At 43.2% G+C, this 23,766-nt stretch overlaps 1 protein-coding gene and 1 long non-coding RNA gene across 6 annotated transcripts in view; one reads left to right on the top strand and one right to left on the bottom strand.

The window, feature by feature from the left end:
• Positions 1 to 23,766, bottom strand: part of LOC124278112 — a 228,659-nt gene that overhangs the window by 73,503 nt on the left and 131,390 nt on the right. For all 5 annotated transcript variants that reach the window (XM_046713860.1, XM_046713859.1, XM_046713861.1 and 2 more), the window contains one exon: positions 5,673 to 5,770. In XM_046713860.1, the coding sequence (XP_046569816.1) occupies positions 5,673 to 5,770 (98 nt within the window). The remainder of the gene's footprint in view (positions 1 to 5,672; positions 5,771 to 23,766) is intronic.
• Positions 13,430 to 23,766, top strand: part of LOC124278115 — a 133,841-nt gene continuing 123,504 nt past the window's right edge. The window contains exon 1 of the long non-coding RNA XR_006898986.1: positions 13,430 to 13,708. This is a non-coding gene — a long non-coding RNA (uncharacterized LOC124278115). The remainder of the gene's footprint in view (positions 13,709 to 23,766) is intronic.

Raw genomic sequence — 23,766 nt, 5'->3', positions numbered from 1 at the left:
TTGCGAATAAACATGATGTTAATTAGGAAAGGTCACGTGAACTACACGTAAAATGTTTGCAGTGTTGAAGTTAATGCCATTATAGCTTGTGTAAATCCCATGGGGCAGACAGTGTACGAAACCAAGTTATTTATGAAAAGAAGAAAGATTATCTCAACAAACGTAACTGACTATAATTTTTTTTTAAAAACGACACCCAAAAATACAAGGACTCGATCCACGCACCACCTTACTGGCTGAAATATTGGCCTGGTGCCATAGACAGCTTGCCTACCATGCTAACCATTCATTCAAAGGTAAAACAACCAATTAATCATTTGACTTTGCACGTGGATATAAGCAAGGGTTAGTTTTTCTCTTGCATATTGAAACAACCAATTAGACATTTGACTTTGCATGTGAATATAAGCAACCATGGCTACTGTCAGAGAACTCAAAGCTCTCGCGAAAAGTCGTGGTCTGACTGGTTATTCTCGCATGAGGAAAGCCAAATTGTTGACATTGCTGGACATAAACATGTCAACCCCTCGCACTGTACACGACTTCAAGTGTCAAGCGAGAGAACGAAGACTGACAGGCTATTCTTGCAAGAGAAAAGCTCAATTGATGAAATTGCTCGACGACACCAAATCGGTAGAGTTGAGATTTGTACCCACAAAACACGCTGTAAGTATCTCAGAGGCTGGCGGATGACCCTGAATTCTATTATTGACGTCGACATCGTTAAACCCATCATAGCCAGCAAGATGGACGAGGAGTTAGATGATTTAAAAAGCATCAAATAACAGTTTACGGTCAAAATGTCATTCAACAAACAGAATCGCATAGATCCATCCCCATCTCCCAAATCCCTAAGGTTTGAAAACAAAATAATTCAGCCATCAACGTCTTCGGACACGTGGGGAATAGAGTTATCGTGCACAGTATAAGCCCCATCAGGAAAAAGATGTACGACCAATCAACTCATAGAGCAAAGAAGTATTTTTGTGAAAGATGCACGGTTATGGTGCACAAAGAAGACAGTCAAGGTGTGGGAGAGACAACGACCAGGATCGACATGCCAAGAAGAAAAACACATTCTGAAATATTTCAATCATAAACATCAAATGCCCATGCCCTACTTATCTATGCTGACTTCGAGGCGCTCATAAAAAATATCGAACACTTCACACCCACCACGACCCAGGAGGAGACATGATTGACGTACAAAACGCAAGAACATTAAGCTTGCAGGTTTGGTTATGTGGTCGTCTGATGTGACGGACAAACAAAAGAGCCTTTGATTTACCGAGGCCGCGATGCAGCCGAAACGTTTCTCACATGCTTACAAAACGAAGACGAAGAAATCAGGAAAGTTTTGTTGTACCCTTCCCTCATGCATATGACACCTCAGGATAAGTTTGCTCATCAATGAGCTAGATATTGTTACGTATGCCGGGGACCCTTTAAAAACGATTCAGTGAAAGATCATTGCAACATCACGAGTCGTTCTAGGGGAGCCTCCCACAATGCATTAAACTTGAAGCTTAGAATAAACCCCAGAAACAACACGAATCCCAGAGGTGTTTCATAATCTCAGAGGGTATAATGCACATTTAATCATGCAGTCCATACCGAAGGTCAATGGCGACCTGACGTGCATCCCCAACAACAAGGAAAAATACATCTTCTGATTGGGCGGTCTGAGATGCATAGATGGCGCCCAGTTTCTCCGTTCATTCCTTGACAGTTTGGTGAAGGAGAATGACCCCGATACCTTCACCTTCAATCGATACACTGACTATTGTTGAAGAAGGGTGTCTACCCCTACGAGTATATGGACGTTTGGTCCAAGTTTGAGGAGACACAATTACCACCCATCAAATCCTTTTATACTACCCATCAAATCCGTTTATAGCAATTTGACTGAGTCCAATATATTGCAGAATGATTACGACCATGTTCAGAACGTGTGGGAGAAACTGGGTTGTGGAAATCACAGCGATTACCATGATCTCATGATCTGTATTTAAAAACAGACGTGCTACTACTTGCCGACATCTTCGGACGAAATTTTTAGAAAGACGTCTTTGAGACAATATAAACTTGACCCAGCTTGGCATTACACCAGCCAAGGTCTGTCATGGGATGCTCTTGAAGAAAACAGATTATGATGTGCACCTATTTATTGAGAAAAGGTGTGAGGCAGGATTTCCATGGTCTCTAAATGTCATGGAAGGTTAACAACAAGTACATGGAAGGTTATGACTCCAATAAGCCTGCCAGTCATATCCTCTAGCTCGATGCCAATAATTTGTACGGCTGAGCCACGAGTCAACCTTTGCCCACGGGCGGGTTCAAGTTAATTGATAGCAAAATAATAAAAAACAAACAAAGAACATTATGGCTATCCCTGAAAACTATGAGATAGGATACATATTCAAAGTGGATTTGGAATATACTAAAGAGTTGCATGCCTCCCACAACAGTTATCCGCTGGCTCCTGAGAAGTTGGTGGTGGATCAAGACTGCATGTCAAACTTCCAACGAAACTTGTTAGGAGATAACAAACTACTGGAAGGTAATGTTGAAAACCTTGTACCTAAATTAATGAACAAGAAAAAATATGTCGTCCACTATCGGAATCTGCAACTGTACTTATCACTTGGAATGAAGCTTTCCAAAATACATAGGATTTTGATGTTTAATCAAAGTCCTTGTATGGAGAGTTAATGTCAAATTAGTCATATCACACCAGGAAGAAAAACTTATAGTGATAACTGATTGCACATGAACAAGAGCCACATCAAATTCAACCGACCAGTGTATGTCGGATTAAGTATATACAAGATTTATCAAAACACCTCATGTATGACTTCTATTATAATAAACTAAAAAAAAACAATATGGGGATAAATGTGAGGTTTTGTACACCGATACGGACCGAGGATGTCTTCGAGGACACGGCGAAAAACATACACCTGTACGATACGAGCGATTACCCCCAAGACCACGCCCTACACAGCATGGCGGATAAAAAGGTACTCGGAAAAATGAAAGATGAATGTGCAGGGACTCCTATTACGGAGTATGCTGGATTAAGACCTAAAATGTATTCCATCAAGAAAGCCGACAGCGGTGAGATAAGAAAAGTGTGAAGAAGTTCAAAGATGCCCTATTCACAGAGGCCCTATTCCATGGTCGAACGTTCAAACACGAAATGAATGGGTTGAGAAGTGACAAGCATAGGATATACAGGATAAGGCTAAACAAAACTTCTTTGTCGTCCATGGATACAAAAAAGATGGATTGACCACGATGGTGTCCCAACTTACGCGTAAGGACACAGTTGTATTAAAAGGAAAATAACATGAAATGAATAATGGATAAGATTTACTACAGCCCACGGGGATATTGGAAAGGAACAGGTGCTATCCACAAACTAGCTGCTGCGGCTTGCCGAACACAATGCTACCAAAAAGACAACTTTCGGAAAAAGAGATAGAGGAGATACAAGGTTTGCGCGGGAAGATGTCTGCCATGTGAGCGAAAAAACAATATGGCATAGGTGCCACTAGGTTAGGACTTGATGACTCTGTTTCTGAAGCATATCTGGCTGTACTTGCTTCAAAGCCGTAGCCATGCCTCACACCATTAAGTCAAAATCTATGATAATGCGGAGTTGTGTATCTCGAGGAATGACCTCGAGAGACAGGTAGGTTCGGCTGCGTTGTTCTAGTAGGAGATGAACACGATCGCCAAAACAGACAGGTTCGCCGAACCTAATGTCAAGTTCGAAGGCTGAGACGCAGAAGCCAAAACAAAAGGGATTCATTGAATGTAATTCGGTGAACACTCATTCGCCGAGGGCAAGTCGTAATTGCTGGACAGAAGTGAAACTTGTCCAGTGAAATTGCTGATTCATGAGAGATCACCAAAACTTGAGAGATCGCTGAAGGCTGTCACAGAAGAGATCGCTGATCCCCGGAAGATCGCCGATCTCTTCTGTGACAGCCTTCAGTGATCTCTCAAGCGGACAGTTAAAGAAGACGGGATCACCAAAGCAGTCTGATGAGGGATCTCCGAAGATGTTCTGTGATGAATCACCATAGAAGTCTGAGGTGGGATCACAGAACTGGGAGGTATCACAGAATTAGAAGGAACAGTGATGCGTGGGCAGTAACAGTAAGCGAAGGTACAGCCTTAGAGATGAACCCCAAGGGAACACCCTATGTGATGATAGCAGGGGGAATCACTGAACTTGGTAGAGAGAAATAAATATAGTGTGCTTGTTTTATATATCATGTGTTACTGGTTGTGTTGCTAGTCCTTAATTCTTTTGAACAAAAACTCTGTATTGATGAAAAAATGAATTGTTGCGAGGTAGATAAACATTATTATCTTACAATCGTATCTCAACACGTTCGTCGAATGTAGGTCTGGAGTCTGGGTGCAGCCAAAGCCCAAAGATGGCTGATGCGTATACGGGGGTTCGCCAAAGTAGATGGAATCACCGAAGGAATCGAAGTCTGACGTCTCGGGAAAACCAGAGGGATCGCTGATGCAGGTTGCCGAATCTAGCTGGTTCAGCAAGTGGTGGATACAGTGGTGCAGTGATCGGCGAACTACTGGAGGCGTCTGTGGCAGAAAAACAATCGTCTCAAATCTTACTACCTTCGACCTCTGCTCCAGCTAGAGTAGAGCCTAATCTACTCTTAAAATTAACAAGTTATCATCGTCCAACATGGTGCATAGGCTGTACCTGATTTTCCTCTTCAATTCTACAAACACAAAGGACCAAAGCATTCTAAGCAGGATGTGTGTAGATTCGAGATGGAGAAGGTCTGCTTGCGGTCCATGTAACTTCCATCCCTTGACGTAGAATCTTCTTTCCCAAGATGTAAAAAGCTATATACATCAGTATTAGCCACAGTTACCACAGCACCCCCGTGCGACAAAAAAGAAAATGACAAGATAAAGGTGTCATGTGACCAGCCTGAGTGTCCTGCATGCTTTCCAGGGACTACTGAGGTGGCCAGGAGTGGGGGTGGTGGGGAGTGATCGGGCGAGAGAGGCCAGAAGATTTTGTTCAACTCTGCTTATAGCACACGTTTCCACTCCATGGTTGAAGTAAGAGAGATAAGTGCATACCGTGAGATAGGATAAGTTATAAAAATTTGGATAATTGTTTGGATAATGTTTTGAACTTTATTCTCCAAGCAATTATCCAATATGAACATTTAAAAACATCCATGCTTTCCCATATTTGGTGCTATGTTTTTTAACATATGATTTATATTGATGTGACCACAGACATTTTCATCTGGAGAAAATTTTGTGTATAATTGGACTCGGTCTGTATATCATCCTATAATCTGAAAAAAGAGTTGGTTAAGCTGGTAATTTTGTGTTGTAATGCTGCTTTACTACTGTGCACAGGTACATGTAATAACTGTTCAGAGATTAGTTAACTTTTTTTATAAAATAATATTACTACAAAGGTCAATGGGAAAATATTTGATTTTGTGTAACTTCAAATAATGTGAAATAATTGGTGTTAATTTTTTTCAACTTTCAAATGAGGAATGAATGGCAGGGACATTAAGGCGAGTGTAGCATCACTGGGTTCATGATCAATTCCGGGTTCGTGATCATGACTGTATGCTGTGGCCTATATTTGTGTGTGAACTTACCTCTCCCAGAGCTTCATATCGCAGTTGGTTATATGAATGATTGGATGATACCTTGAATACAAATGGTTCCTCTGTGTCGATATGCCTCAACTGACCATCTATAACAAAAAGAAACAAAATTACAAATCTACAAATATCCCAGACATTACCACAACAGCATAAAACAAGAGGGCTTTGCAGAAGGCCTCAAAATCATAACATACCATACACTTCCAGTTGGTCAAATGAAAACAGAAACAAACATCTGATCACATAAAATTCCTCCTTGTTTGGGGAAATGAAAAGATTAGCTATATAGTTTTAAGAATACTACAGTCACATCATAATCTTGTATTTTGGCTGTTACCACTCAATGAAATCTTCAGGTATTGAACAGGTGTCCTCTTCACTGTCAACGATCCAAGGAAAGTTGCACCTGTATTAGCACACACTTGCTCTCATGCTGTCAAGTATCCGCAAACTAAACTAATAGAATAGAGGTAACTATCCTTCATATAAGACTAATACATAAATTTGGTCTAAAATGAATTAATTCATCTTTCAACAACTAGCACATCAACAGCTTGAGAGAGTGGTAAAAACATATGTAACCTATTGAAGGAGCACAACATGTGCTGTAACATCCAGCAGTATAGCCAATTGTACTTCTATGTCACTGTTAGGCCTTGTGGTGTTGACAGCTGTCATGGTCATCTACTAGCATCCAGGAGAACATTTTAGTGATACTTGCATTAATGATTTGTGTTATTGTATGGGGTGGCATCACAACTGATCAATGTTATTGGCAACAAGCATTGTCACTAAGGTGACATAATCACCCGCCGCAAATTATCAAATCAAACTTAAATAGTAATGAAAGTTTAAGATGAAGTTAAAGGTCAACAAAAACATGACCAGTCAACCTCTCTTGATATCTTGCTTTTTAGTTGTTCAAACACACAAATATTTTCAAGACTGACCTTGACCTTGACATGAATGTCATAGTGTATGAAATATGCAAAAGTGGTACTAAAGAAATTGCTTATTGAAAAACATTCAAGGGAAGTCTTGAAAGTCTATGTAGAAAATCCAGTGAATTCAGGTTGACATGCTGAAATCTTCGAAGTGTCGCAGTGACCTGGAAAATTATGTGAAGGTCACCACAATTGACTGGGCCCTGCGCCTTCATTAGATGAAGCATGGTGTCAAATATGAAAAAATCCAGTGAATGTTTTTTGCGATATCTTGCTGACTATCTTAACTGGCAATTTAACATGCTGAAATCTTCAAAGTGTCTTTGTGACCTTGAAAGGTCACAAAAATTGACTGGGCCTTGCACTTTCCCTAGATGAAGCTTGGTGTCAAATATGAAGAAAGTCCAGTGAATGGTTCCTGAGATATCTCGCTGACCATCTTAACATGCAGGTTAACACACTGAAATATTCAACGTGTCACTGTGACCTTGAAAATTAAGTGAAGGTCACCAAATCGACTGGGCCCTGCGCCCTCCCTAGATAAAGCTTGGTGTTGAATATGAAGAAAATCTAGTGAACGGTTCTTGAGATATCTAGCTGACAAGAGTAAAACATTAAAGTCACCTTGTGACCTTGAAATAAATGTCAAGTCACCAAACCTAACTGGGACCTTTCTTATACTGTGATGAACCTAGGTACCAAATATGAAAAGAATCTAGTCAACGGTTCTTAAGATATTCCAATTTGTACGGACGGCCGGACTGACAGAGCCTAATACTATATCCCCCGTGTCGGGGCAGGGCTACAGATAAGGGGCGTACAGGCGTAATGTACGCCTCAAAATCAATTAAGTACGACATAATATAAGATTTCAAGCGTATCGTGTACGCACATAAATACCTTCGTACGTCTAGCATTTAATTTCCGTGCGTATCGTGCAAATGGAAATCTATTTTCGGATAAATACTTGTTAAGTTTCTTTTGCGAAACGGATTTGACACATAAGAAAACCCCGACAGTAGGAATCCCTTGTGTTGCCATGCAACGGTATGCGTCACTATGTTTCGATTGGCTAAAAACGGTGAATCGTCCAGACAAACCACATCAACTCGCTCACACAAAAACATGTCAGTACTCCTTCAAAATTCTCAGTACACCTCCACTTGCAATATGATGTGTAAGTACACTCACACCCCCAAAAGTTAGCTGGAGCCCTGGCAGGGGATAATTAAAACTCACTCTTCTACGCTGTGTATCATCTCATGTCACCTGACAGCAAGATAATGCCTGCCAACAACACACTTTCAGGCAGCATATAATTCCAGTACTGCCATGGACAGCTGTTTCTCCCCGACATGAGTACTTGATATGAACAACTTGTGGGATGAATTGGCTTAGGTGAGGCAAACCACTTATTCAAGTACTTGTGGTAATTAAGCCTCCATAGCTTTAGATTTCAAGTCTGGCATCAAAGAATACAGTTCCTCTTACAGCTCTACAGTGTAAGTGTTCCAGTCAGTAGCTATCTATCAAAAGTGGTTTCCCATTGTCAACATAAAATGATGTTATAATTTTCACTCATGTCCTATTTTTGTTCATGATGTTTTCTCATAACTACAGGCGAGCTATTCTCGAAACGTTGGTAGCCCTAAGAACTTCTTAAGCCCATTCTCAGCACATTGGCTACGATCAAAGTTAAGAATTCTTAGGGCTACGAACGTTTTGAGAATAAGGGCTCTGCTTCTTTTTTTTTCTATGTGTATTTTATAGGTGTGTGTCTTTGTGTGTTGTGTGGGATGTCGGTCCTTGAAAACAAATGACACAGCAAGGGATGAGAAAGTGTGCAAACTAATTAAAAAAGTTTAGATATAAAACATAGTTCATGGAATGGAATTATATTTTTGCGAAGATAATAAAAAATTGTTACATACATTTAGGGAGCGGGAGAAGGGGCTGAAGAAGCTTTTGTACTTCTTCATTTACACTAAATATTTCATTGTAAATTTATGGTAACCATACTGAATGTTTGGCATGAATGTTGTTAATTCAGTCAAACAATCCAAACTGTCAGAGATAAGATTATTCTTAACCAAAATAGTTATTGTTAAAATACAACCAGGGTTTTGTCAGATATGAACCGCCTCCGTGGTGTAATGGTTAGAGCGTCCGCCCGGAGAGAGCGGAAGGTCGTGGGTTCGATCCCTGGCCGCGTCATACCAAAAGACGTTAAAATATGGTTCTTGTTGGTCCCTGCCTGGCGCTCGGTATTAATGGGTACAACAAGGACTGGTCGGCTCGGAGTCAGTATAATGTGTCTGAGTGGGGTATTCATGCTTCACTGCGGCATAGTATCTCAGTGGGCTAGCACTATAAAACCAGCTTAAGTCTGGGCTAGTACAAGCAGCCGCACATACACACGCATGCACGTCGTCATATGAGCGAAATATTCTCAAGCACGACGTTAAACCCAATTTCACCTCACCTCACCTTGTCAGATATGTATCAAGGCTGAAATTATCAATGAGTGTGGGGGTGCAGCATTTCTTGTCATATAACCTCAGGGTTGTAAACTCTGTACACACGGATATAATCATCACAAAAGTACAGATCTAGACAATGATAAATCGGTCTATGGCCTGGATTAATTATTCTGAATATTCAGTTTTCTAATGTTGTAGTATGGCAATGCAATGATGCTCAGTCATTTTTAAAAACATATCTGTGATACGTATTCAAAATCTTTATGCAAATAATCACATGACAAAGAATACATTAAACATTAGCTGATTGCCAATGACCCAAGGGCTAAGTGGTTACCCTTAGCACACCAGGTACTTACTCTTTTGGGGGGACCAAAACAGTTTCTCCTGTGGGAGAATGTTTTGAGGCCCAAGAGAATGAATGCGAATTATGAATGAATGCCCCCAAAACTGGGTGACGGGTAGATTAAGAAATGTACATAGCTCGTTGAGCTGCTTGTAAGGGGGAGTTCGTTACATCAATATATCAGTGAAAAAATATTCTGATTAAATATATTATATTATTATTATCATTATGCTACTATTTGTATAGCACCATTATCCAGCTCAGCTGCTCAAAGGCGCTTTTGTTTTTCGCTTGATCAATGGATGTCAATCTCAAATGGCACATTGTATTATCAATCTCAACTCCCTGGGGTTCATGCAACTCCTGCTGCCATTAGGCGCACCCAATTAATGTGGCTTTCCCGTCCTTATGAGGTACCTAATCACAGCTGGGTGGACTGGGACACATAGTCACAGTGCTTTGTCCAAGTTTACTGCATGTTGCTGTACCCGCAACTAGGTGTTTGCACGTATTCATGTGGCCACCATCTGGTCATTTACCAATGGATTCTTGGGTTCTTTTAAGTGCACAGGGTTGTGTACTGTACACTAGGGGTTGTGACAACACTGAAAGAGTCTGCACACAATGTTGACTCCAAGGTTTTTTCACCCGGTCACAGGTGGGCTCAATCCCGGCACCTTAAGTTTGCTGGATCACTAGCTTGACGTGTGAGGCAGCTCGCCCACCATGCCCCCTGATACCCAAAGTCCAAGTGTTTGGATGAGGCGCCCCTCTATCCGGGCAGCACTGCACGAGGAAGCCGCTCCGCGAGGGAAGCTATGCGTGTTGTATCAGTCACCATTGATGCTGATTCTGTGCAGCGGAGGTAGCCTTGAAATCTTGTCCTGGTGATATGTTGTCCTGAATTGATGAACAGGGGGTGTGATGGCAAAGCACCGCCACTGCTGCGCACATGTACCTAATATTTTAAGGAAGTATATGGACAGGTGTACCTGTACTGCACAGAGTGATCACAACACCTTTTCGAAAACAATCAGTTTGGGACACTTTCTGGGAGATTGGCTCAATGAGCAGACGGAAGCCTTCATTTAATGCATTAATCAGAATGTCCACAAACAAATCATCAGGATTTCCAAACAATTCGGTCTGTAGGTGCCCTGCATCAATGTGCATAGATGCTATGAGTCACTTCCTCTCCTCTTTCTGGAAGGTAGTTTTGGAGCAGTCCATCTGGAAGTGCCCATCTTTATGGCAGGTGATACATTTGTGGGTAAAGATGAACAGTTCTCTTTTGCAACCACTATCATTGAAGTTGTTGCAAACTTCAACTCCTTCGATGATATTGCGTGGATGTCCATTAGTCATGAATTCTTGGATAGGGGTGGAAGGTGTTTTCCTTCTTGCTGGTCAAAAAACAGAACTCAGACGTGTGCGTGAGATTGTGGCAGATATAAGACGCCCGGGTACATCTTCCTGATGACACAGTAGTATAAATCCTTGTATTGATGATGCTCCAGTCGATGATGATGAACAAAAGATGCTGCCCTGGTTGCAAACATATGGTGGTATTCATAAAACAGTGATCCACCATACTGTGATGCCATATCCACTAGTAACCTCTAGTATTTGTCCATCTCATCTCTGCGGTGTGGGTACGCATCACAAAACACTGATTTGTACATGCCAAAGGCCTTGATAAATTCCCCTAGGGTAAGGGGGCGCTTCAGTCTGACGTCCTCCTTCATGGTTATCTGCTCAACTTCTGTTGCAAACCCAGACATCCTGTACTCTCCAGATTGTCAATAGCAATTTTGCCAAATTGAAATATTTCCTGCCTCAATTATGTCTTTCCTGTGCTTGCCCTTCACGGGGTCTATGTGGGGAAGGGGAATCTGGAGGTAACGGTTTTGAAAGTATGCATGTTGTCTCAGGTGCACTTTGAACAGTTGTGTGTATTAAAGTTTGGAGATTGTGTCCAGTGAAATGAGGAAAATTATCCTGGGAGCTCTGAGCATGTCTGTTCTCCCTGTCCTCCACCTTCCGCCGTAATTCTCAGAATTCTGCAAGAATGTCGCTGAGGGTAGGTTCCGAGGTAGTGGCTTCTCTTCTCGGAATTTGAACAGGTGGCGGAATTTCTTCTATTCCTTCTTGCTGTCTCTCATGCTCTGCTTGAGTGATCGTAACAGATGGTTGGCTGCGACTCGATGACTGGCAGGGATTGTCAGTCTGCTGGTCTTTGGCATTTAACAAATACATTTGAACCAAAACCTTCTTTGGTAGATTGTCCGGTACTAGTATGGCCATGGCTGTCAGCTTTCGTTTTAAAACTTGGAATGACCAGTTCTCAGATCGGTCTCTGGACCACCTGTCACTGTTCTCAGCAGCGGTTGAGCGATTGGATCATATACTGTAAATCATGAAATTAATGCGAGCATTTTATTAATGCAAAAATGCGTCTGTACTCTTCTTGCATTATTATAGCGACGCATTTCAGTCTGACCATGTCTACTTTTGAGAACATAATAACAGACAGAAAACGTAAATCTGTTGACACTACACATTACTTCCTCATTGCAGGTATCTCAAACCACATGTAATTATCACTGGTTACAATCACTGGTCATTGTTTAAAGTCACTCAAGCACATCAGCCAGACCGGACATTCTCCAGCCACGTGTTTGTTGATACATGACTTGTGTCTTTCAAGTTGGATTACGTTTATACATGCTGTCACAAGACAAGTAGCAGCAAGCAATCACGTGATCAAACATGGCAGCGTTATCAAAACATCGTCAGCTCATTTCCATTCATTGCTTAACAAACTCAATTCAGGTTATTTGGTAAATAACAAGTGTGAAAAGAAAAAGAACAACACCAAAGATTCAGGGTGTCACATTGTATCATCAACAGAGATTCCTGAGCTCGCATTAATTTCGTGACACATTTTAGACTGGACCCTCGCACTTGCATTAAATTCATGTGACGCATTAATTTCATGATTTACAGTATTTCTCTGGCGAGTGCAGGGCGAACCTCGTTCCACCGTGAAAGAATGCCAAGATTAAATAAAAACATCAAGTCTGAAGCCCTATTCAGTATGGCGAATACACAGAAACCAGAACCAAAAAGCATTGTGGGTAGCTTGGCAAAGTACTGTAGTTATATTTGATAAACTATATGTATTATGGAGATTACTTTGATACTTATTTATGAAATAAGTACTTTGTTATGCAAAGTAATAATATGTATACAAAAGGAACCTACGTTAAAGATTATAGTAACAAACATAAAGTGTTTGCCATATCCATGTAACTGGGGTAGGGAGGCCTAAGACCAAGGTAAGAGAGTACAAACAAACGATAGAAACATGCGTAATCATGCATGGTATAAGCATGTTATACAAATGTTTAAATGGAATTGCCTAGATATGATGGTATGAAATGTCCTTGTTGCTTTAACTGATAAACAAGTTATGTACATTTGAATTTGCACACTATTCTGTGTTTTTAAAAACATCATCTGAATATGGGGCCAATTCAGCATTGTTTATTTAAGCTGCTAAAATCATCATCATTTCTGTCATTTCTACTGTCAACAAGAGGTTTAAACTTAAAAGATTGGGATATCATCTCTTTCCATTTCATACCATAATGTAGATATAACTGCTGACTATCAGCTGACTATCATTTTCACTAAAGTGGGGTCAATCCTCAATAATGGTACTTAGTTTGTGTTGGTTTCAACTTGCTGGAATGACATAACAGTCATTTGATTCATGTCCCCATTTTCTGACAGAAACACATTTTAGGGTGCAACATGTTTTGCAAAGTAACTTTGTTTCTGTAGCAGGGTGGTGGCTATACCTCTGACTGAGTTATGACCACTTAAGTGCCACCCTCTCATAATCCCCCTCAGTCTATATACACAGTGTCATACACATTATCATAATGATTTCATGTTGTCTCCATTATATGTTGTCCTTGTCTGCAGTTGAATGTCAGCCCACTAACATCTTCAATTTTCAATACCCTTAGCAGCCTCTGAGTTCTCCAGCTTCACCTGGACTTCCCCTTCTCTATTTTTAGACACTTCCACCACCTAATGTAACTGTCCAGCATCTGACTTCCTTTGACACCTGTCAGATGCTACCTGTATTCTGATTGGCCTTTTGGTCCCCCTCTCTGAGCTTCCTTTCTCACCTGCCCTCCTCATGCATTCTGCATGAACTCTTATAGGAGGGAGGTTATCTGTTTTCAGGTGAGAAACATTTCAATATTCTTATCTTTCTGTACTTTGTTCTGTATACAAATACTATTCATTAATGGCTATCTCACAACTTCATAATTGTAAAATATAATTTCCTACATTATCCAAATATTTAGCAGCATATGCAGTAACTCTGACTGAGCACACATGGCCTTCAACCATGTGCTACAGCCATTTAAACTATTTGGCTTAAATTATACCTATTCTGCATGAACTCTTATAGGAGGGAGGTTCTCTGTTTTCAGCCTTCCTCCCCAACTTTCAACAAAATATACTTTATCCTTCATCAAGAACTGCTCTTGTTATGACTAGCAGCCAGTGGCTGGACATTACATACCACAACTGGCTACATTTCTAATTATCTTCTATAACTAAAGTGTTATGAAAATGCCAAAAGCATATAATAACAGAAACACATTTTAGGGTGCAACATGTTTTGCAAAGTAACCTTGTTTCTTATTATCTTTTTCCAATGCCAAAAGCATACATTAATTGTCTTCTTAAAGTTAAAACAAGGAACAATTACATGTATTATTACTAATTGTTAATAAACTTACCTCAGGATTATGGTTGCCATTTTCCTGTGGGTACCACTGAGACATACAGAAATGGAAATTAAGATTTTAAAGGAGAATACGAACGAAAACAAAACTTTCGATATATTGTAAAGGATATTCTAAAAGTCACCTTCCGTTATTAAAATTGAACAAAAAGTTTGTAAAATAGCAATAAAAACACGAAAAACGTACTCGTAGTTCCGCCTATTACGGAAACATCAGACATTTAATGAGCTGAGGGGTATCACGTGACATGATGTCATATGTGCCTGTTGCTGATGGCTTTCTCTTTGATTTTACCTCACAACTTAACAGTGTCCATGGATTATGAAGTAGTAAAAGATGTTCCTGATGTCATTTCTGAATTGGATGTTAGACCATATCAATACGATCCGATTTTACATCTTGCAAGACAATCTTCCAGTGAAGATGAAAAAGAAGAATCAAGCGAAACGTAGGCACGGCTTGAGGTCAAAATAAATTTAAAAATAGACCATATCATTTAACAAAAATACTATTTGTCAGCAAAATGTGATACAGTTCCAACCAGCAAACCCAACCCTATTAATATATGACCAGTCCCTAAGAATAATTTTTTTGGAAATGTGATTGCAGTTCCTTTTGTGTCAAATGGGTGACTGTAGAGTGTCTGGGATTTTAAAAATAATAAGTATGCTTCAGACGGGGGAAAATAGAAATTATCTGCTACAAAAATTACACTGGAATTATGTAGAGGGTAATGTCCGAGTAACTCTCCACTCCTTAAAAACAATGGAGCCTCGTTTCTGTTATCAAAATTAAATGTCAAAATGACAAAATGAAGGTTTTAATTTGAAACTGGTACACATCGCTCCATTCCTGAAAAGTAATGAAGCAAGCAGACAATGGAATGACGTCCCAAATGTAATTTAATTTGTTGAAAAAAATTAGGATCCTAGTTCTCATTAATGATGTATCAAGTCTCCATCGAAGATCCCAGCGTGGTCGAGCAGAGATAATATACCCGACGCAGATAAGTTATTCCCCGAAAACTGGTGAATTATAACATACTAGTCAGGACAATGAATGTTTCCCTAGTTTTTGGTTATGGAAATAGTTATGGTACTTGGTCATAGAATGACATTTTGTCAGCCAATGCGAATACAGAACAACTTTACGGCACACACTACTGACAAATAGCGAATCTGATACCGACGTGCCTAAATTGGACAAAATCGAAAACAATGAAAGCAACAAGTACTTCATGATTTACCATTGTATTCGGCAATGTTTCGAGTTGACTGCAGCATTTAGGGCTCCAAACCGAAAAGAACCTTATAGCGAAACATTTTCAAGCTTATATGAAATCTCTAACTGATTTTGATAATATATATCTCATGGGTATCAGTCGAACTGCCCCAGCAAATTTGGTCATTCATTCTAATTTGGTCAAATTTATTTAAAATAATTAAATATATGCCGTAAATGCATAGTTTTGTCATCTTTAATATTAGGTTCTTCATATAAAAGTTATTAAGAAGTAATATTTCCGATAAATGTTCCATTAGTAAACTCATAACTATGTATATACTTTTATATGAAGAATATAATATCAAACCTCCTTAAGTGGCATTTAGAAGCTGGTATGATGAAGTGGAACACTTTTTATGGATAAACAACTTCTTTGTTGCAGTGGTTGTCTATCCATAAAAAGTGATCCACTTTATAATATCAGAGTTGACAAAACTATGCATTTATGGTCTATATTTAATCATTTTAAATAAATTGGGGCATTTTGACTACCCCCCTGGGGCAATTTGACCAATTTGCTGGGGCAATTTGTAGCGGGGTCAATTCGACTGGCAATCGGTCTTTAATCTAATTTATGTTAAAAATACCACTGACAGTAAGTTGTAACAGGGAAGGATGGAGTATAAATGAATCTCGTGGGTACTTCTTCCTTCTTCAGCCTAGCTTTTGGATTTTCATACCGTGTGCATGTCTCTTTCATATGCGTCTGACTCGGAATGATCGGAGCATTTCTCCTGCCTAAATCTGTCTCTTTACTTGGAAAACGGAAGAAATGGTGGCTCTTTCCATTGTTCCATGATTCCGTGCACCCCCCAGGCAATGGAATACACCATCGTACCATTTTCAAAAACGACAAACAACACGATTTGTATTGCTGTAGCACTTGTTCTTTGGCAACCTGGCAGACGCTTGTCACATATGACGTCACGAGCTGAAAGGTCACGTGAGTTCCAGCGGAATATGCATAATGGCCAAAGCTCAGATAACAGAAACTGTTTTCGCGATAAAAACATAATAAACCATATTTTTAAAGTAAAAATTGGCTTAAATGTTTATGATGACTTTATTTTCACCCAGCAAATTATTACAATTGTCTAGTATTCTCCTTTAACTAAAGTAGTAGAAGTAATGGGGGTACGAGATCACTTTCAAGAAAGGTCGCTGTAAAGCTTTATTTCATTAATAAAGCTTTGTCAGGCCCTTAGATCTCGCCCTCATCGTGTCTACTACTTTTGAATCCCCAGTTAACTTCCCAACCCCACGTGATCACGTGATAGCTCTATGCCGCGTTGACCTCGATGAAACAGTTTAATGTGAATCGCCTATGATCTCTTTGGTGTTCGTAATAAAGGCTTGCTGGGCTTTTCGTACCCCCTGTTCTATGTACTTTTTTTTCTCGTCCTCGCTGATAGCAGACTTACGAGACTTGGACCGGATTTCTTGTTTCATCTTACGGTACTTGTCGAGTTCAGAGAGGATTGAGCGAAACTCCTCCTCCGAGATCTTACTGTCAGTGAGTGCTGCTGAAATACGCTCACTTACCGTGTTCAGCTTTGCTTCGGCCAGAACCCTGATCTCGTCGTGTTTCAATGCCTTGCGATGCAGTCTGCGTGATGCAAACTTAAACACCAACCCTGCCACCCCTACCACCCCAGCTGTTATTTCAATGCCTAGCACTATAGGTGCGGCCACTATGGTGGCTAACAACCCAACACCTGCCGCCCCTAGTCCCATGCTGGTTGCCATAAGGGCAGTATAAGTCCCGTCCACGATATTGAAAGCTCTATGGTACTTCTTATATAGTGCTTTCCGAGTGTCACGGTCTTGTTCTAGTTGGCGTTTTACATCACATAACTGTCTCAAGCGGAACCCGTCTACGGTTTCTAGGGTCTTCGCTACTTCCTGTACGACTGGGTACAGCCCCATTCTGTGTGCATATAATATATCTTATGGGATATTTTTTAATTGGGCTTCAGTTAATGGCCGCTTAATGTACTTGAAGCTTATAAGGCTTAGATCCTTGTGCAGGGAAATAGGTGAGAGGCTGATAGGGAACACTGAGTACACACTTACCCCCTTGGTGATAAATAGGGTATATAATCCTTCCGGGGGTCCATTTGTATAACGAAACGGTGGCGTTGTGTTTCGGAACTGGAATAAGGGCCAAGGGGGTCGTCTACGACCACTTAATCCCAGGATATTGTCACCCCAGGTAATTTTATGATGAGTGTAAAGTCTCGGCTCGCAACCATAAGCCCCGTTTGGGAAGCGGGACCGTGAAACCTTAACTCCCCCTTCAAGGGCGACTCTAACATGTTGCCTGTGTAACCATGTGTTAGCTGAGGAAGTATACCAGGCCCCGGAATGAAATCCCCAGGCAAGATACCGTTGTTCCTAATTTCGGAGATATGCCCCTCTTGGTTTAACGAGATATAAGGTGAGGTGAGGGTCATGTTGATCAACCATTTGGGCTTTCTAAGGGCGTCTGCCAGAGGCTGCCGCACGTACACACCGTTTCTTAAGCGTAGGACGTATGAGGTGTATTCCTCGCCAGGCCGATCGAACTCCATTGTGCCTCCTAGACCCCCGAGTGTGATTTTGGGTAGATGATCGGTCATTGCCGCCTGCCTATACACGTCCTTCAAGTGTAGGACGTACAAGGCGTCTTCCTCGCCAGGCTGGTCGAATCCCTCTGTGTCTCCTAGATCGTTAAGTGTGGCGTTAGGCCGATGCCGATTGGCCATTGCTATAATACTATTACGATATAGTTTCCAATTGTTTTTCTGATAATAGTTCAGGGGTGCACTTCACCCCCATGAAGTGTATGTTGTTGGGTAGGAAGATCTTGGTTAGTGATATCGTGTCATCCACGGCCACGATGACCCCCTGCAGATTGGTGTGGGAGTCAACACCCACCCGCACGTAAACAGTGCAAACCTGATACTGGTGCCGTTTCGCCCACCCGAGTTTGACCCCTTCACGATTTCGACTTCATCCTGCGATGGTTCCCCTAGGTAGACTTTGATGATCAGAGTGGCATTCTCTGGTAGGCTCGCCAGGACGTTGACCTCGCCAGCGAATTCAGACACCAACTGCAATGCCCCGTCTTGCACTCCCGGTTTACTCGATAGCATGTTGGCTGTCATGCTGGCGACTGGGCTGATGACTACGCTACGCCTCTGAGCCGGGACGTAAGCCACGAGCAGGGTTCCGTTGTTCACGACTTTGTTTAGGTAGTTGTCTTTGTTATCCGTGAACACGAAGGGGGAGCCGAGCCTAATATTGAGAAACCAGTCTCCTTTAGCGGGTAACAACACCCACTTGTCATCGTCGGTGAAGACGAGCGTATATGGCTTGTTTCGGGCGACGGTACTGCTCTCAATATCTTCTATGTCGAACAGTTTGCCCCAACGATGGGTATACTATCCATTTATCATCACCGGTGCTGACTAGGGCGCACCGAAAAGTTGACGACTGCTTTTGAGGTATCTACTATATCACCTAGGGCTTCCACGGAGGGGACTTCAACGCGTTTGTAAATGTTGTTTTTCAGTTGCAAGGCGTATAATTTACCATCTTCTCCGGGTCGTCGAAACCGCTGCGGTGTCCCCGAGGTCGGAGATCCCCGCGATTGATGCATTTTTCAACTTCATCCCGGGGCCTTGTGCGCTAGTCATTTTATGTGCAGCGTTATGCTGAGGTATCCTATATTCACAGGGTTATGATTTATATGTAACACCGGTATTATCAGCTCAGGGATGTTGCCCCGGGTTAACCTCTTATACTGCCGCGGTGAAAACGACTCGGTTCTGCTGTCGTTGTATTTCTCCGTTTTCACCCGTACGGCTCTCAATATCGTGGAAGGGTGACCCCCTTGAATGTTGTCCGTTGTGCTCAGCTGGCCGAGATGAATGCACAGCTCTCGGTACGGTACTAGGTCGGGTAACTTCGTGCCTGTGACGGTAGTTGTTGGTTTTATCTCGTCAGGCGACATACCGAGTGTCCTCGCCAATGGTCGGCCGAGCCTCAAGGAGTTTCTTCCGTTGTTGATTAACACCACTGTGCCGTTTGAGTCAATCATCTTGAGTTCGGCTCCCAGGGGCTTGAAGACCTCGTCGCTTAGCGAGCACACGCTGTAGTAGCCGTCAGTTATCTGGCTGCGGGCTCCACTAACGAACAGCTTGTTGTTGTTGACGTTGATGTTAGTCCATCGCGGTAGGTAGGTGATATCGCAGAGTGCGACTTCGAGTTGACCCGGCGTGTTATCGATCGCGTGCATCAGCTGAACGGCCTCGCCGCTCGTTATTCCTGGAAGTGTTATGTACATGTTAGAGTATATATACTCATTATATAATACTTTTAAAATGTACTCCCCGGGAGTGTTTTACCCTAAACTGGACATAGATTTCCCACACAAGATCGTGGTCGCTGCTGGGATGTATTTCGACGCCCAGTTTATAGATGTGTTCAATCAGTATAGGTTTTCGGTGACTAACGTCAAGGCAGTCCACGCTTGGTTCAACAACCCGATGCAGTTCTGGCAGAATCAACTCAACTTCGCCGTGTGGTGTGCTACAACGGGGTGTGGTGTGACATTGACCGACACTCGGCGGGGACCGCTGAGTCAGTCTGTGTTTACGTTCCACGTGTACTACCAGGTCAGACGTATCCTCAAAGAGATCAGCGCTCCACTCCCACAGGACAAAGCATGGGATGCAGTAAACAACCAGTACGATAGACGGGCTTACGAACGTATTTGCAACGAATTCGAACTAAACCCGAAGACGGTTTGGCGTTTGCCGGGGCCGAACCACGGGTTGGGTATCCCCATCGTTCACAACATGCACCTCGTGGATGCCAGCGAGAAGATGAAAGAATGGGGGTACAAGTCGTATCATCACCTCACAACAAACGAGTGGGATGACCGTTACATGGCTTTCGGCAACAGCAAGGATTACCGAGTCTGGAGGTTCGAGCAGGGGCAGCGGATGACTGGAAAAGTTCATGTTGGACACGCCGAGAGGGTTCACTCGTGCCGGTGTTATCAGATTGAACGACTTGATTCGAACGTACGTGTGGGCGCTGTTGGGTGCGCAGACACAAACGCGTTCCAACATCCTCGGTAAGGGGACTGCTTACGACTCTCAGAAACAGTTCGTTGTTAATGTTGAGGATGCTATCAATGCTCCAGTTGATCTCCCGAGTGCCATCAAACACTACCAAGACGTGTTGGAATACGCCCGGTCGAAAGTCGACTACGTATTCGACGTGGGACTGTACATGGCTCCGAGCGATATGCAACTGAGAGTAAAAAAAGTGGTGGGTTACAACAACGAAATAGTCATAGCCATGGCGGGCCAAAAGTTGGGCCTCAACCCCGATGTTAACACCCCCCACGTCCCACCACTCACGACCGGTGAAACGGGTATAGTCGTACCACCCCCGGAGCCCAGGGTTCAACACACCCCCACAGCCACAATCCAATCAGCAGCACATCGATCGTAAAACAGCCCTGGTGGTTGGTGGGGTAGCGGTCGGGGTGGGGCTTATTTGGTTAAAAATTCCTTAGCCGCTACGTACACCAGGCCCGCCACGGCGACAATGGCTGCCCACAGGTTTTGGCCGAGCCACGTGGCAGTTGTAGCCAGAGCGCTCAGCAGCAACGAGACGATGCTACCCAGGATGCCGGGCAGGGCTTCGGCGGCCTTACCAGCCAGTTTAGCCAGGGCCTCCCCGAGGGATTTCAGGTGTTTTTTTATCCAGTCTTTGACGCCCCCACCACTTGGTAGTGTAGGCCATGATCGATGGTTTCCCGTACACGACTGATCTGTGATCGGAGGGCTTCCCGGTTCGAGGAAGCGGATTCCAACCGAGTCCGTCTCTCGTCTTCCAAGTTTTTTATTCTCTCCTCGATACGACGTTTCATACCACCGTCCGATTCGGCGAGTTTTATTTTCTCGGGCGCGATGTGCTCGTCTACTTCGTTCAGTTTCCCCATGTTGTTCACGAGTTCTCCGCGTACATGTTTCAAGGCTTCGTCTAGGCCTCGCAGTTCCCTCAGGGTAAATTCGAGACCCGGCAAGGGGTTGGCATGGTACTTGGTCAATATTTTTTCGAGACTGGTCTGATGTTTCTTTAGCACGTTGGGGTACGTCCCCGGTATTACTGAGTTCGGGCCTGGCTGCTTGCAGATCTTGGACGACCTTCGGGGGAAGCTTAGGCCGTGCGCAACCGTAATCTATGAAGCCTAGTTCATCACGGAGCAGTTGACTCCCACCAGGGCGACCAGCGGTAAACATGAGCTAGTGCGGAATGTAGGCCGAGCCATCATCAAGAAAACCACTATCAAGATCAGCGGTAACAAGGTGGTGAGCATCGACGACAGCGACGTGTTTCACTTCTACGGGGACCTCTGGAAAAGCGAGGGAGAAGCGTCAATGACATGTACCAGGGCATCAGCAAATCGACCCGGTTGCGCGTGGGATACGGCTTCACGGCAGACCAGCTAGACAAGATCACGGACGGTGAAAATGCCATCGCCCACGCGTACGGGAACAGGTTCTGCGTGCTGCTCGACTTCAAGTTGCTCACGGAACACGCGCCGTTTTACCAGGCCGCGCTGGGTGATAGGCTTGAATACGAGCTCATGTTTAACGACTACAGCAAAGTCGTGCGTACGCCGAATGGTGATGAGGCCAGTTACACCATCGACAACATCTCTCTGGAGTTCGACATGGTCACTAGCCAGGAGCTGGCCAGGCAGGTTCGAAACCAGTACTCGGGGAAGGTGGCCATCCTGTACAACCGCATACTGAGGAATAGATCGGTCGTGCGGGATAAGAGCGACACTGTGTGGAATATCAACCTGAACGTGCCGGTGCGATCGATGAAAGGTATCCTGGTCGTCCCCGTAGAGGATTACGAGCCGTTCCGCAGGGACAGCGAGAAGTTTTTCAACCCCGAGATTGAAAAGGTGGAAGTGACCATCGAGGGCATGCCCAACCAGCTGTTCAGTCATGGTATGAGGGCATACCAGCAGTGGAATGAGATAAAAAAGCTACCGGCCAAACAACACCACATAACCAAAGATCTGGACCTATCCTCCGTGCAGATCGGTGAATACCTGACCACCAAGTACGAGCTGTGGTTGGACATGCGTTCCACAGGGTGACGATAAACTGCATGGTAGCGGTCGCCGCATCGACAACGGCAGCGAGGGGATAACAATCCAGATTACCAAGAAGGCTCAACCCGCGGGCAAGTTGAAATTATATCTGTACGTGATTATGGACGCGCAACTTAATATAGACAATGGGAGATTCATGCAAGCCATCTACTGATTTGCCTGCCGGCAGGCCACTGCCTGGCAGTATTGATTTGCCCCGCGACCCACACTGCGCCATAGTGTGCGGGCAGACTGGCTGTGGGAAGACCGTTTTCGTGCTGGATATGTTGGAGGGGGTACTACCGGGATGTGTTCGACAATATCGTTATCATGTGCCCTACCCTGCACATGAATAGAACGTACACGGAAAGACCTTGGGTGATGACGGACCCGGATGTACACAAAGTCGACCCGGGAACACGTCTGCAGGACTGGTTGAAAGCTTACCACAACAAATTTAAAGGAAAGTCGACGCTGTTCATACTGGACGACTGCAGGGCTAATCGCGAGATAACAAAAAAGAGAGACATGCTATCGTACCTGGCCTTCTCCGGCCGGCATGCAAAGCACAGCGTCTGGGTGCTAACGTAGAAGTTCAACTCGGTGTTGAAAGACCTCAGGGAGCAGACGAGACGGGTGGCCTTATTTCACTGCAAGGACAGGGATTTGTTCGAGGAGCGTTTGAGAGAGAACGATGTGATGAGCAAACATGATAGGGAACGTGTGAAGAAACAGCTCGCTGAAACTAAACATGCTACGCTCGTGCTCAAGACCGACCAACCCGTGGCCTATAGGGTGTTTTAGCTTAGCAATGCTCAGCAAAGCTTAGCAAATGCTTAGCAAAGCTTAGCAAATGCTTAGCGCTTAGCAATGCTTAGCGCTTAGCAATTAATTGTTACAGTTCTATACGATGGTTGTTTTTGAAGTTCTCGTTGTGTGCAACTTAACCTTCATTTCGCTGTGTTTCGCCTGCATCGGGTATTATATTATTGAAACTAAAACTTACTTATTACATTAAAAGATGGAGTGTGATGAAT

The sequence above is a fragment of the Haliotis rubra genome, unplaced genomic scaffold, assembly GCF_003918875.1.
Source record: "Haliotis rubra isolate DU_JTF1 unplaced genomic scaffold, ASM391887v1 Scf231, whole genome shotgun sequence".
NCBI lineage: Eukaryota > Metazoa > Mollusca > Gastropoda > Lepetellida > Haliotidae > Haliotis > Haliotis rubra.
This window is presented reverse-complemented; position numbering and strand designations above follow the sequence as displayed.